Genomic DNA, 14,364 nt, shown 5'->3' with positions numbered 1-14,364 from the left:
TTGGGTAGACATATATTATTTCTTATTTCTACTCATTACTTAGAGATGCCTCTAAAAATAGGAAGCAAACTATTACTCTTTGAGTCAAGGGCTACTCCTGAATACTGTACAAAAAGGTTTTGGAAAACTGATCTTCAAAAACAGAAGTCTTGTTAACATTATTTTACCATCTCTGATAACCTGGTTTTTAGCCAATTAAGAACATTTGAAATCCCAATAAGAACAGAAAGAATAATGACATGCTAAAAATTTCCCTTTTTGGATTGACCCATTAGTATAGCTCAAGGAAATTCCATTTATTTTAATTTCTCAATCATTTAAAGTTCTATCCTCCACGGTAAGAACTGAAGTACCTGATAGTTCTGCAGCAGGATAAGACTGAGGTAGAACTCGCTGAAGGCCAGTTTAAGGTCTTTAAGATTCCTGTGCTGGACACGTTCCTCATGGGACAGGTGGAAGACTGGCTTTCTGCGTTGTCGCAGTGTAGTAACACCAGTGCTTTCTTTCTGTGCATCCAGTGATGACTGAAGTTCATTCTGAAGTGTAGCAAACCTGCGCTGAGCCTCTGCGAGCTTTTCTATAAGAAGTAAAACAGAACTGTCAAATCATCAAGATAAAAAAGCCGGTAAAAGTTCTCACTGACGTCTGAGGTTTTACTAATTAGTCTGTTTCCCTAAAATTTCTCAGGAAAAAAATGCTACATTTAATATTTAGAACTAGATAGGAAAAACACGTTTCAGTGTCATACCCTCCTTTCATTCTACCCCACACTGCCCCCAGCAAAACCTCAAGTGTACCCTTTCTTTTTATAGATGAAGATTGAAGACACAGAATTTAGAAGCCGTGAAGAGTGAGAATACAAAATGGTACAGCCGCACTGTAATTTGGAAAACAGTCTGGCAGTTCTCAAAAAGTTAAACATAGAGTTACCTTAAGATCCAGCAATTCCACTCCTAGGTATATAACCAAGAAAACTGAAAATATACATGCACACAAAAACTTGTACACATATACAAACTGGGACTCACAATAGTCAAAAAAGTGGAAACAAACCCAATGTCCATTAACTGATGAATGGATAAGCAAAATATGGTATATATGTACAATGGAATATTGTTCAGCCATAAAAAAAGAATGAAGTATTGATACATGCTAAAACATGGATAAATATTGAAGATACAATGTTCTAAGTGAAAAACTAAAGACATAAAATGCCACAAAATTGTGTGATTCCATTTATATGAAATGTCTAGAACAGACAAGTCCACTGAGACAGAAAGCAGATGAGTGGTTGGCAGGGCCTGGGGGGAGGGAAGAATGGGGAGTGACTGCTAATGGGTATAGGGTCTTTTGGGGGTGATGGATGTTCTGGAATTAGATAGTGGTGATGGTTGTACAACCTTGTGAGTATTTATGCTTTGAATCTCTCTCCTCAGGAATAGCTCATTCCCTTTTAAGGGCTCACATGAGTAAGTCAGGCTTATCTGGAATAATCTCATTTTCTTAAAGTCAACTGATTTGAGACCTTAATTATACCTGCAAAATCCTTTATAGCAGCACCTAGGTTAGTGTTTGATTGAATAACTGAGAGAAAGTATGTGTATATCAGGGGGAAGGGATTTTGGAGGGCACCTTAGAATTATGCCTACCACATACTTTGAACTGATGCAAATTTCTGAAGACTCCAAATGCCATTTGGTCCAGCAGTCAAAATGGAGACTTACAGTTGTTCAAGTGATAGATGGAATATTACCCCAGGTTTAACTCAGTGGACCCAGTTGGTTCACAGGCTCACACTATGATTATATTTCCAGTTCTGGAATGTGTAACTGGAATAGAAATACTGGGCTACTGGTGGAATCTCCACATTGACTCTGACCCAGGAGAGGAAGGGCTAGTGGAAGTTCTGGAATTTCTCCCTATCAAGATAGTAAGCCAAAAGCACAAACATATCCCTAGGGGAACTTCAGAGGTTAGTGCCACCACCAGGGATGATGTTATCTATCACATCTCCATTTAATTCATCTGGTTAGTCTGTGCAGAAGTTGGACGAATCTTGAAGAATGAGTGTGGATTATTGCTAAACTTAATCAATAATGGTCACCCTGAAGGCAGCTGCTATTCTAGATGTGGTATTATCACTGGTGCACATCAACACAGCCTCTAGCACCCGGTATGAAACTATGCATCGAATAATGCAGCTACTTACCTGGCAGCAGAGGCTAGCAATGAGCCCCAGAAATGATACCATTCCTCCTCATTGGAACTGACCAACCACCTAGTAGCAGGTTGCATGCACTGGATGCAGGGGGAAGAGATTTTTCTTCTTTGGAACAAGTGCTTTCTTTATATGGATGTGCCTTCCCTGCTTATAATGCTTCTGCTAGCACCACTATCAACTTGAATGCCTTATCCATTTTCATGGTGGTAAAGCAATGAGCATATCTATGGAATAAAATGGTTTTATCACATACCCAGAAATGGCTGGCCTAACATAAAGGCTTACTGAAATGAGTTGGGAGACAAAACTCTCAAAGGCTGGGGTTCTGTCTTTCAGAATGCAGTATTGAGACCATTATTTGGTTCTATCCTAACCATAGCCAAAATTCAGTCTAGGAATGAAGGGGTGGAAGTAGGAGTGGCTCCTTTCACTATTATATCTAATAATCAACTCAGCCTGCAACTTGAGCTCTGCCTGTTGGTTAGTCCTCAAGGGGAAATGCTTCTTTCATAGGAATACAACAATGGTTCTGTTGAGGTTCTGTTGAACTGGAAGATGAGACTGCCACCTGGCCTTTTTTGGACTCATCATACCATTGAACCAGCAGGCAAAGAAGGTGTTTACTGGTTAAAGTGATTCTGATTACCAAGGGGAACAGATAACACAACGGTAGCAAGGAGGATTGTGTCTGCCACCCAGGAGACTCCCTGGAACACATCCTAGTACTTCCATGACTAATAACAGAAGTTGATGGAAAACTAAAGCAATCAAAAAAAGACAGAATTACTAAGGATTCAGCCCCTTCAGGAATTAAAGTTTCGGTTATCCCACCCAGTAAAGAACCCTCACCAGCTAAGGTACTGGCTGAGGGCAAAGGAAATATGGAATGGGTAGTGGAAAAAGCAAATCATAGATATCAACTATCGCTTCTTGACCTTCTTGTTCTGCCTTTTACATACCTTATATTTTCCTCTCTATCTCTGTGCTGCATGCTGAGTAACTACTTCAACACTACCAGCTTATAAATTCTCTCTTAAGGTCTAACTAATTTACAGTTTAATTGATTAAGATATTAATTTAAGTAATTATATTGTCATTTAAAAATTTCTAATGGGTTATTTTTAAAAGTCAATTTTGATAGTTTCTTATTCTTTGCTCATGGTTTTGATACTTTCTTTTACGTCTATAGCCATATTAAGTATATGTTTTATTTTGTACCTGAAAATTTGCATATCCTATACAGCAGGAGTCCCCAACCCCCAGGGAACTGGGCCACACAGCAGGAGGTGAGCAGCGAGTGAGCCAGCGAAGCTTCATATGTATTTATAGCCGCTCCCCATCGCTCGCATTACTGCCTGAGCTGTGCCTGTCAGAACAGTAGCGGCATTAGATTCTCATAGGAGTGCGAACCCTACTGTGAACTACACACGTGAAGGATCTAGGTTGCGCGCTCCTTATGAGAATCTAATGCCTGATGATCTGAGGTGGAGCTGAGGCAGTGATGCAAGCGTTGCGGAGTGACTGCAAATACAGATTATCATTAGCAGAGAGGTTTGACTGCACAGAGACCATAAAAAATCAACTGCTTGCAGACTCATATCAAAACCCTATCAGTGAGTGGCAAGTGAAAACAAGCTCAGGGCTCCCACTGATTCTGCATTATGGTGAGTTGTATAATTATTTCTATTATTATTACCTTGTAATATATAATGAAATAAAGTGCACAATAAATGTAATATGCTTGAATCATCCCAAAACCATCCCCTGCCCCCCCGCCCCCGGCCCGTGGAAAAACTGTCTTCTGTGAAACCGGTCCCTGGTGCCAAAAAAGGTTGGGGACCACTGCTATACAGCTTTTAAGTGTTCTGTAGTCTTCCATATTGTAAGAAATGGAACTATTCACCTATACTCAAATTTCACATTTAAGTCAAAGGGAAAATGAATCCAGGGTTTTTTTAAAATACAAGTTAAGCATTTCTATTGCATATGTGTTCGTCTTATTATCCTCATGATCAAAAACAGTATAGAACTTCTTGGTTCATAGTGCACTTTACGTCTCAGCAATTTTTTCATGATGCTCCTATAGGCCGAAAAATATACCAAACACTTCTATTAAGTAGTTAGGTTCAAACAACTTAAGTATTTATGTCCCAACCATTTAATAGCTATTTGAAAAAATATTATACACAAATACAAACACATATATAATGAAAGAATGTGAACATTTATCCAAAGTCCACTATAAATTACTATGCTATTTAAAAGCCTCAGGTAATTAGTAAGATCCAAAAGCCAGAATATCCTAAGTAGCATGAATGATCAAATTTTGTTGTTAAAACATTAATATATGAGTTTGTTATTTGTTTAGCTTCCTTAGCCAGAGTTGTCAATACATAAAATTTGTAATTATTTACATCTTTCAGTACAAGGATACTGAAAATGTAAGAAGCCCCAAAAAATGGATAGAAAAAGAACCTGTATGCCAGCAATAAGTCAACAAACAAACAGCCTCTCCATCTGGCAAACTCCTTACTCATTTTACATGGCTAATCATATATATCATTTTCCATGTAAAATTATTCTTATCTAACAACTCTCAGTCCCAATTTGAAGCTCCCTCCTTAAGGCTCTCATGGGACTACATATATGCGTACATAGAACGCTGCATATAATTCTTTGTTTATATTTTTGCTTTATTTACTAACTGTGAGCTCTCTGAGGGCAATGGTTCTATAATTCTCATCTTTTATGATGAATAATTTTAATATCTTTTTTTTAATCTTTTTTTTTTTAGATGTTGGGGGTAGGAATCCATCAATTAATTTATTTATTTTTGCTGTGTTGGGTCTTCGCCTCTATGCGAGGGCTTTCTCCAGTTGTGGCAAGCGGGGGCCACTCTTCATTGCGGTGCACAGGCCTCTCACTATCGCGGCCTCTCTTGTTGTGGAGCACAAGCTCCAGACGCGCAGGCTCAGTAGTTGTGGCTCACGGGCCTAGTTGCTCTGTGGCATGTGGGGTCCTCCCAGACCAGGGCTCGAACCCGTGTGCCCTGCATTAGCAGGCAGACTCTCAACCACTGCGCCACCAGGGAAGCCCCTAATATCTTTTTTTCAGGTATGTTTTACATACCATAAAATTCACCCACTGTAAGCATAAAGTTTGCTGATTTTTTAGTAAATTTGTAGAGTTGTACAATCATCACCACAATCCAATTTTAGAACATTTCTATTACCTCATACACTTCTGTCATGGCTGCTGGCTGTTGATCCTCACTCCCACCCCCAGGTAACCACTGATCTGCTTTCTGTGTCTACAGATTTGCCTTTTCTGGACACCTTATATAAAGGAATCATACAATATGTAGTCTTATGTGTCTGTCTGGCTTCTTTAACTTAGCATGATTTTGAGGTTCCTTCATTTTGTATGAAACTACTTTTCATATCAGTAGTTTGTTCCTTTCATTGGTGAACTGTATTTCACTGTATGGATACACCATATTTTGTTTAAATATTCATCAGTTCATGGACATTTGGATTGTTTTTAGTCTTTTTACTATATAAATTATGCGGCTACTAACATTCACATACACTTTTTTTGTGTGGACTATCATCTTCATCATTGCAATAGCAGGTTCAATCCATGTTTGTTGAATGAATGAATGAATGGATATGTAGGAAAAAAGTTCTCTCTAGTAATCCAAGTTCCTATGTATAAATAAGGAAAAATAAAACTTTCAAGGGTATTTTGCTACTTTCTTTAAACTAGTGATTCTCTTCCTTAAGGCACGACTGTCTAAAAGAGCATAATGAAAGAGAATCTCTACGTGGGAGTGTCGAGGATAAAGCATATGTTACTTGAAAAAAAATTCAATATTACTACAGTTATGGTGTGAGATTTTTTAACTTATCAAAGGGGCATAGGTTTAAAAAGGGAGAAACACTGCTTTTGACACCAAGTGTCCAAGTCTATTTTGCAATGATACCTCGGTTTTCTAAAGTTAGATCTCCAAAAAGCTCAAATACATGGAACAGCACAGAACCTAAAAAGAGGTATTAAATGTGTATATAAAACATACTTTGGTCTATGAATGAAAATCTACAAATACAGTTATAAAAAATAAAAATGAATATTCCCTAGCAATTTTATAAATACTGATGAAAACAGCCTATTTTGGCAATAAATTCCAATTTCTACTCATGCCAGTGAATCAAGTCACTCTAAATATGAACAGATTATTATCTTAATAATATCTGTTTAATGCCATAAGCTCTCATACATTGATAATAAAATATTTGATAAAAATTTCCAATAACCATTCAAGACTTTCAAAGTACCTATGTGTCCCTCAAAGAGCTAAAAAAAGATTATCAGGATCTTTTTTAGTTTTAACAAGATTTGTATACATATTTTTACTTTTAGAAAAGTTATTTTAGAAATACAAGGTATCTTCAAAATAGCAAAGCTATTATGTTATGCAACTGAAGAATATTTCTTGATAAAGTTAATGTCTTAGAATACTTTTATTGTCTTTCAATGTTATCATCTTGCTGATTCAATTTATGGATTTCACTGTTAACTGAAATACAAAGTAAGTTTATAAGAATGTTGACCCATTATAGGTGATTCAGGATAGTTAATCTTGTTGCATTACATCCAATTTTTGCATGGCTTTTTCTAGAGTTCTTACTACCTGAAATTCTGACAACCTCAAATACTTAAGTCTAAAACCTCCATGTGTGAAAATATCATCCTATTCTTCCATTCCACTTTTCTCACTAATCAATAACACTCCTTATTTTCTTACAACTCCAGCCTCAGCTGACTATTTGTTATCCTCCTCACCCCCAAATATGTCATGGACTTTAATGCATTACACATCTGGATAGGTTTTTCCCTTGCCCTAGAACACCATACTCCAGCTCTCCCCACTCCCCACACAGCCATTCCCAAACACACTCCTCCAAGAGGATCTGGCAAATTTAAACATTTCCATTTATGCTTCTTCATGTTCGCTTCCACAGTACGTTGTACAACTCTACAATAACAAATATCATAAACTTTTAAAAAAGATATAATTAGTAAAGAAATATATTAGATGTACCCTGATATTTTCCATTCTACTATATTCTATTCATATTTTTTAAAAATGTGCTGACCCTTGTGGGTCACTGATTGACCCTGTGGGTCACTTATTGGGTTGCAACCTACAATTGTTTAAAAGAACACTAATTTAGATGATAGTCTGCTTTTTTGTGAAGATGCCATCCCAAAAACCTGTTACCCCATGACTATGGGCATTGCCCATGCTTTCAGTCTTAGAAAGAAAGAAACGAAAAGAAAAGCTAGGAGGGAAGGAGGATGAAAGAAAGAAGAAAAGACAAAGAAAAGGTTGGTTTCCCATGGCTTGTTTTTAATAGAAGCCTATGTGGGCCTCTCACTGCTGTGGCCTCTCCCGTTGCAGAGCACAGGCTCCAGACGCGCAGGCCCAGCGGCCATGGCTCACGGGCCCAGCCGCTCCACGGCATGAGGGATCCTCCCGGACCGGGGCACGAACCCATGTCCCCTGCATCAGCAGGCGGACTCTGAACCACTGCGCCACCAGGGAAGCCCCAATCACTTTTTTAAAGAAAATGAAGAAAGCAACAGTTATTGTGCATAGAACGTAAATAATTGTAATTTTAATTTTCATCAGATGTGTTAGCAAGAAAGCAAGCCACTCTAGCTGCTTTAATTCACTTCCCCAACTTCCCCTAACCTCCCATCCTTTAATAGCTTTTAAGTAACTTATTCTGGGGACTTCCCTGGTGGTCCAGTGGCTGGGAATCCACCTTCCAATGCAGGGGACGTGGGTTCGATCCCTGGTTGGGGAACTAAGATCTTACATGCCGCCCACATGCCACAACTAGAGAGCCCACACGCCACAACTACTGAGCCTGCACACCCTGGAGCCCGCACGCCACAACTAGAGAGGAGCCCAGGCACCGCAGCAGAGGATCCCATATGCCACAATGAAGATCCCACATGCCGCAACTAAGACCATATGCAGCCAAATAAATAAATACATATTTTTTAAAAATAAAAAAAGTAACTGATTTTGTTGTAATGATGTAGGAAGGAATGCTAAAACAACAAAATTTTAAACAATATTACAAACCTATGGTCACCCTACTTAACTAAATATATTTAATCCACATTTTAACACATGAATAAGCGAAGAACAAAACTAGCCATTAAGTCACAGTTGTGGGTACTAGATACATATAATCACTTGTGAAATGAACATTTAGTATTTCAGTGAGAGAGTTTCTTATGTTTCATTACACACACTCAGTGGTTATACAGTGCCTCAAATTCAAAAAGAATAAAGAAAAGTAAACATATAGCAAGATACTGTATAATAGGATTATAGGAATAACTGTATAATAGGAATAGTTTTGAGTAACTATTATCCAATTGGTCTTACATTTACATGGAGACTGAAAATATTTTACAGCCAAGAAATAAATCTGTTTCTATTACCATTATTCTCCTACTTATAAATAACACTACTGTGATTTCCTTCCTTTCCTCCCTCCTTTTAGGTCAAGAAAGGAAAAGCACATAACAATGTTGTGAGTTCCTAACATAAAAACTGAAGTCAAAAATTAGGAAGAGCCAGATAAAAACCCTGAAATTGTTTCCTTTAGAAACAAAGGAAAAAGCATTTAGATATTTAAAATATTCCAACCAATAAAAAGGGCTTGCCTGTTTTAATTGTGGAATATTAAAAGCAACAGATGTAGTCTACGATTTTAAAAAAAATGTAGGTGCACTGGGGCTTCCCTGGTGGCGCAGTGGTTGAGAGTCCGCCTGCCGATGCAGGGGACACGGGTTCGTGCCCCAGTGCGGGAAGATCCCACATGCCGCGGAGCGGCTGGGCCTGTGAGCCATGGCCGCTGAGCCTGCGCGGCCAGAGCCTGCGCTCCACAACGGGAAAGGCCACAACAGTGAGAGGACTGCGTACCACACACACACACACACAAAAAAAAAAGGTGCATAGAAATACTGCTTAGATGCCAAGTATTTTGAATGGAGGGAGGAAGCAAACTGGTTCGAGAAAAGAGAAAGATGTGACATGAAGTAATTTGTACTCCCAATGGAAAAGGACATTACTGGTCATCATAAAGTTTCTAGCACTATATACAAAACCTTCAGTTTGTGTTGACTGATACCATTTTCAGTGCAAGAAGACAGCTGAGAGAACTCTAGGTCAGTGATCAGCAATGTTATCACCAAAAGGATACCTCCTTTAAAAAATTTCCCTCTCTTCCCATGGTCTTCAAATGTTTGAAGATTTTATCTATAAATCTAAATAATACCCATATCTTATTAGCCAAAAAAATGTAATAAAAAAGAACAATAAAATAACTTACATTAGGTTTTGTGAAATATTGAAAATAGCTTCTGACTCCTTACATGTGAAATCCCAGAGGGTTGGGAATCAATTTGCTCATTTTACAAGTAAGTACGTAGAGGCCAAGGAAGGTTACATGGTAAACGTCTTCAAAAAAAATAATAAAGTTCAAAAATCCAAAATGTAATTGATAAATAGACTTTTATGAAAATAAATACATCCATATTTTAGTAGTATTCATTCTGTTTTGTTGATTTAGCTTTTATAGCATTTGGGCAGGGGGTACTTCAAGGTTTCAGTCAATACTATATCTCACCTAAAAAATAACCATTTTTAACTGACCATTAAATAATTTGTGAGATGTAACTGGGTGGAGGTAGGGTTTGTAAGATGAACTCACCCCTATATCATTTATAGTTCTTCATGTGCCCTAGTATCTGAGGATTGTAGTATACAAGACAATCTGCCATGGAGAAGGTAGCTAAATAAGGAGAAAAATGACACTATCTAGGACAAGCACCAATTCTACTTCTGTCAGTCATGTCTTCATATTACCCATCATTTCCCGACCTGGCAAAAAGTCAGTCTGAAGACTACCAATTTGTACCTACTCCTTGATGATATCAAGAGACATGCCCTAATGGCTCTGCCAATATGCACAGAGAAAGGAAGTCATTAAATCATAGCCCCCAGTAGAAAGCCTAAAATTATCCTTGAAAAGTAACCAAGTCTAAAATACCATTTTGCAAACTGAGGGTTGTAACCCAATATGAGATCATGAAAGCAATTTAGTGTATCATAAATCAGCATTTAAAAAATCAAATAGAAACAATTAGAGAATATAGAATATATTATAAATAGTAAGAATAAGTATTGTTTCATGAGAAAATATTTTTAATCAAATATATTGCACATACACACATATACAGATGCATGCAAACACATAAAACACACACACCTGTCTGTGTAATGAGGTCATAATTTGTATGTATTTTTTACTGTTAACTCAAAATATATAATGTATCTATGGTTAAGAGCAGATATTTATTTTTCTTTGTAAATCAAGAAGCTTTATCTACTTTTTGTAATCTAATTTATCCAATTAGAGTTGGGTTCAGAGATCCTTCCCAGAACAATCATAGTAAAAGAAAAATGCTAAGAAACTTGATCTTTATATTTCTCATTTACAACCTTAGATCATACCCAATAGACTTTTCTCAGTCGAAATACTCTTTCCACTGCAAATGCCTTCCTCTTTTAGTCTCCTCTTCCTCATTCTACATTATATGGCTGCCCTCTCCTCTGTCTACATTGCTGGTTCCTCTTTATCCTCTTACCTCCTAATTGTCGAAATTATTTTTGTCCTTGAACACTGTTAATTCCTTCTGTACATTTTTCCCTTGATGAAAATCTATGCATTTGCATGGTTTCAAATAATATTTGTTTTGTCTCTGCCTTCTAGGTGCTTGTAACACAGTGAAAAGGACATGCATATATGTTATGCCCTTTCACAGCTCTGTGCCTTTGCATAAACTACTTCCTCTGCCTAGGAAGAAATCCAGCCATAAATGAAAGATGAGAAGGAGAACACAGAGTTAAGATATTTGCTTCCCTTTTTTTCAAGATGAGGTGATCCCATTTATTTTTTTTATTTTTAAAAAATTTATTTATTTATTTATTTTTGGCCGTGTTGGGTCTTTGGTGCTGTGCGCAGGCTTTCTTTAGTGTGGGGTTACTCTTCACTACGGTAACTTCTCTTGCTGCGGAGCATAGGCTCTAGGTGCGCAGGCTTCAGTAGTTGTGGCATGCGGGCTCAGTCGTTGTGGCTTGTGGGCTCTAGAGTGCAGGCTCAGTAGTTGCGGTGCACGGGCTTAGTTGCTCCGCGCCATGTGGGATCTCCCTGGACCGGGGCTTGAACTCATGTCCCCCTGCACTGGCAAGCGGATTCTTAACCACTGCACCACCAGGGAAGTCCTTGCTTCCTTATTTATTTATTTATTTTCTGTTTAAAGGGAGTGACTTGCTAAGGAAACTAATCCATTGAAAAGGGAAGTTAGAGGAAAGTTATTTTCTTAGAGGAAATAATTTCTGGAACAAGGTCTCCAGGAGCTGAAATTCAGTCAGTAGTTATAGAATTTGCCATATACTGAAGAGGTATATCTTTTCTACAAATATTGGAGGAAAATAAATAAGGGTAAGAATATCTATAGGTATTTGGGGGGAGGGGAGTGGCACAGATCTGCATAAGTATTACACATCAACAGGAATTGAAGGCCTTTATATTTATTTGTAAAGTAGGAGGTATAATGAACATGATGGGGAAGATGCCTGGGTCAGAGAATTCAAGAGAATGGAATAGGGTTTAGAAAAGCACTTTGGAATATGAAAAAGGGCACTGATCAGGATCCACAGGCAGCTTTGAGAACATAGTTAAGAATGCAACAATGAACTTACAGTGGTTCAAATTTGTTCTGCTGTGATTTTTTTTTCCCCAGCTGTCCTAAGCAGCCTGGGGGTAGGCATGAAGAAGGTAAAAGGCTGGATTGGTCCACGGTTGGAGTTTTGCCAGGCAGAGGCAATCAATACAAGGCAATGAGGGTAAAGGGATTAAAAGCTCAAGGACTGATGGAAATGAAATTCTGGGAGGGGCCTGGTCAAACGGAACAGAATGAGGTAGTCAAAAAATTTGAGTTCTATGAAATGAAAAAACAGATGTTAAAGGAGTAGGGGAGTAAACATATATAAAAAACAACAATTTAAAGGGTCAGACATAAATAAATAGAAGTTCTAATATTTTCTTCTAATATTTTCTTTTCTTCTCAAGAGCATCTTGTAGATGCTACTCTGGAGACCATACCCTAGAGAGACAGATATGAGTGTTCCACACAACGGAAAGGCATAAAAGTGACATAATTAATAAGCTGCAACTGTGTCATTCAGCTCTCAGAGAAATGATAAAACCAAGTTTCTGACTTTAATGCTTTGGACTGGGCCACAGTGAAGCTCAAGGTACTGAGTCATAATGAGGTCCTGAAATCCTTGCAACTGCAAGAGAACTAGGCAATGAGCATATAAGGCTCAAACAGTGAAGTACCAGATGCTTTCCTACCTCAGCTGAAAAAAATATCCTTTAATTGCAATAGAGTAAGAAAAGCCCCAATTTTAAAATGATCAGAAGTTTCAACAATGACATGGTAGAGTTCCTACTTCCTTAGCAGCAGAAGTTGTCTCTTGTATATTGTACCAAACAACTACTTACCTGAATAAAATGTGTTGATTTTGGCAAGTTCTTTTTCACAGGTTTGGAAAAATTTTTCTTCAAACTTGGCAAAATACCTCTTTACTGTGTCCTCATCTGTAACTGAAAGCAAGGAAAACAATATTAAAATTTAGTGTCCAAAGGCCAACTAGGAAAACTAGGGAAATAAAAATTTAAATTACTACTTTCTTAGTCTTCGAATGACAATATATGTATTTCTTTGAAAAAAAATGAACTGTGAACTATATTAAGAAAAGGCTAATCAAAGGCCTCTTCACAGGAACACAATTATTTTTTAATTGAATGAAGTTTTCTAAATCTCTACTATAATAAACTTATTGTGGTGGACAAAATACGTGTTCATAAGACTTCAGAAGACACAACTGCAGAGGTGATCAAGGCAGACTAGGTGCTGGGAGGTGAAGTGAGTAGGATTCAGCAGAGAGTAAATTAAGTATCTCAAGATTAAGTACTGCATTCACAAAATGCAACAGATAATGAAGACATGAATATGTAATGTGTTTCTGGAAAAAATGAGTTGATTGTTCTAACTATATTAAATTGCTATCTACTCATTTTTACCTTAGCTGCACCAGACACAGAGAAAGAGATGTAGACTGATAGTTATAAATTAGATATTCCAAACCTTCAGTTGCTGGGTAGGAACATAAATGAGTTAAGTAAGTGGGTAATTGTACAAGTATGGTGACAAACGGCAACTAACACATTCAGGATAAGTAGTGGTATGGATTCTGGTGAAGTGGAGAGCACAAGTCCATCTAGCTAGTTGCTGCTCAGGTTGTCAGATCTTCCAATTTTTCAGTCAGAAGCCATAAATCTAGGTATTTTAAAAACACTGTGTGGGGGCTTCCCTGGTGGCACAGTGGTTGAGAGTCCGCCTGCCGATGCAGGGGACATGGGTTCGCGCCCCGGTCCGGGAAGATCCCACATGCCGCGGAGCGGCTGGGCCCGTGAGCCATGGCCGCTGAGCCTGCGCATCCGGAGCCTGTGCTCCGCAACGGGAGAGGCCACAACAGTGAGAGGCCCGCATACCGCAAAAAAAAAAAAGAAAAAAAACACTGTGTGGGCCAATCAATATATGTCTTTGCAGGCAGGATCCACTTTGTGAGCTGTCATATAGCATATTGATTTACTGAATCTTGTAGTATAGATACATATAGCTTCAGGAACCCCAAGCCTAAAAAGGGTATGTTTCTTGCCCAAGTGAGCTCTGACTAGACTCCCAATGCTAATCATAATTTAGAACTACCCTATTTCTGGATCTCTGGGGCACTCTAAGCTTGAAATGTCTAGGAAAAGTACAGGTTCTTTTACGACTCTCAGATGCTCCAAATCTTAGTGCAATCCTGGAAACCCTTAAATAATTCACCTGTCCAGTAATAAGAGAAACAGTACTTCCCTAAGTAATATGTAACACACACACACACACAAACTCATAGTACCAGAGGTATTTTAAAGAAAACAAAAGCT

General features: G+C 38.1%; 1 protein-coding gene across 1 annotated transcript in view; it reads right to left on the bottom strand.

Moving 5' to 3' along the window:
* Positions 1 to 14,364, bottom strand: part of XPR1 (xenotropic and polytropic retrovirus receptor 1) — a 199,166-nt gene that overhangs the window by 69,121 nt on the left and 115,681 nt on the right. Inside the window, exons 3-4 of the mRNA XM_081226479.1 lie at positions 12,874 to 12,975; positions 354 to 577 (exon numbers count right to left, since the gene is read on the bottom strand). Coding sequence (XP_081082605.1) covers positions 354 to 577; positions 12,874 to 12,975 — 326 coding nt within the window. The remainder of the gene's footprint in view (positions 1 to 353; positions 578 to 12,873; positions 12,976 to 14,364) is intronic.

Source organism: Mesoplodon bidens, assembly GCF_964165515.1.
Source record: "Mesoplodon bidens genome assembly, chromosome: 2".
Classification (NCBI taxonomy): domain Eukaryota; kingdom Metazoa; phylum Chordata; class Mammalia; order Artiodactyla; family Ziphiidae; genus Mesoplodon; species Mesoplodon bidens.
Note: the sequence above shows the minus strand (reverse complement) of the source record. Positions and strands in the feature narration are given on the sequence as shown.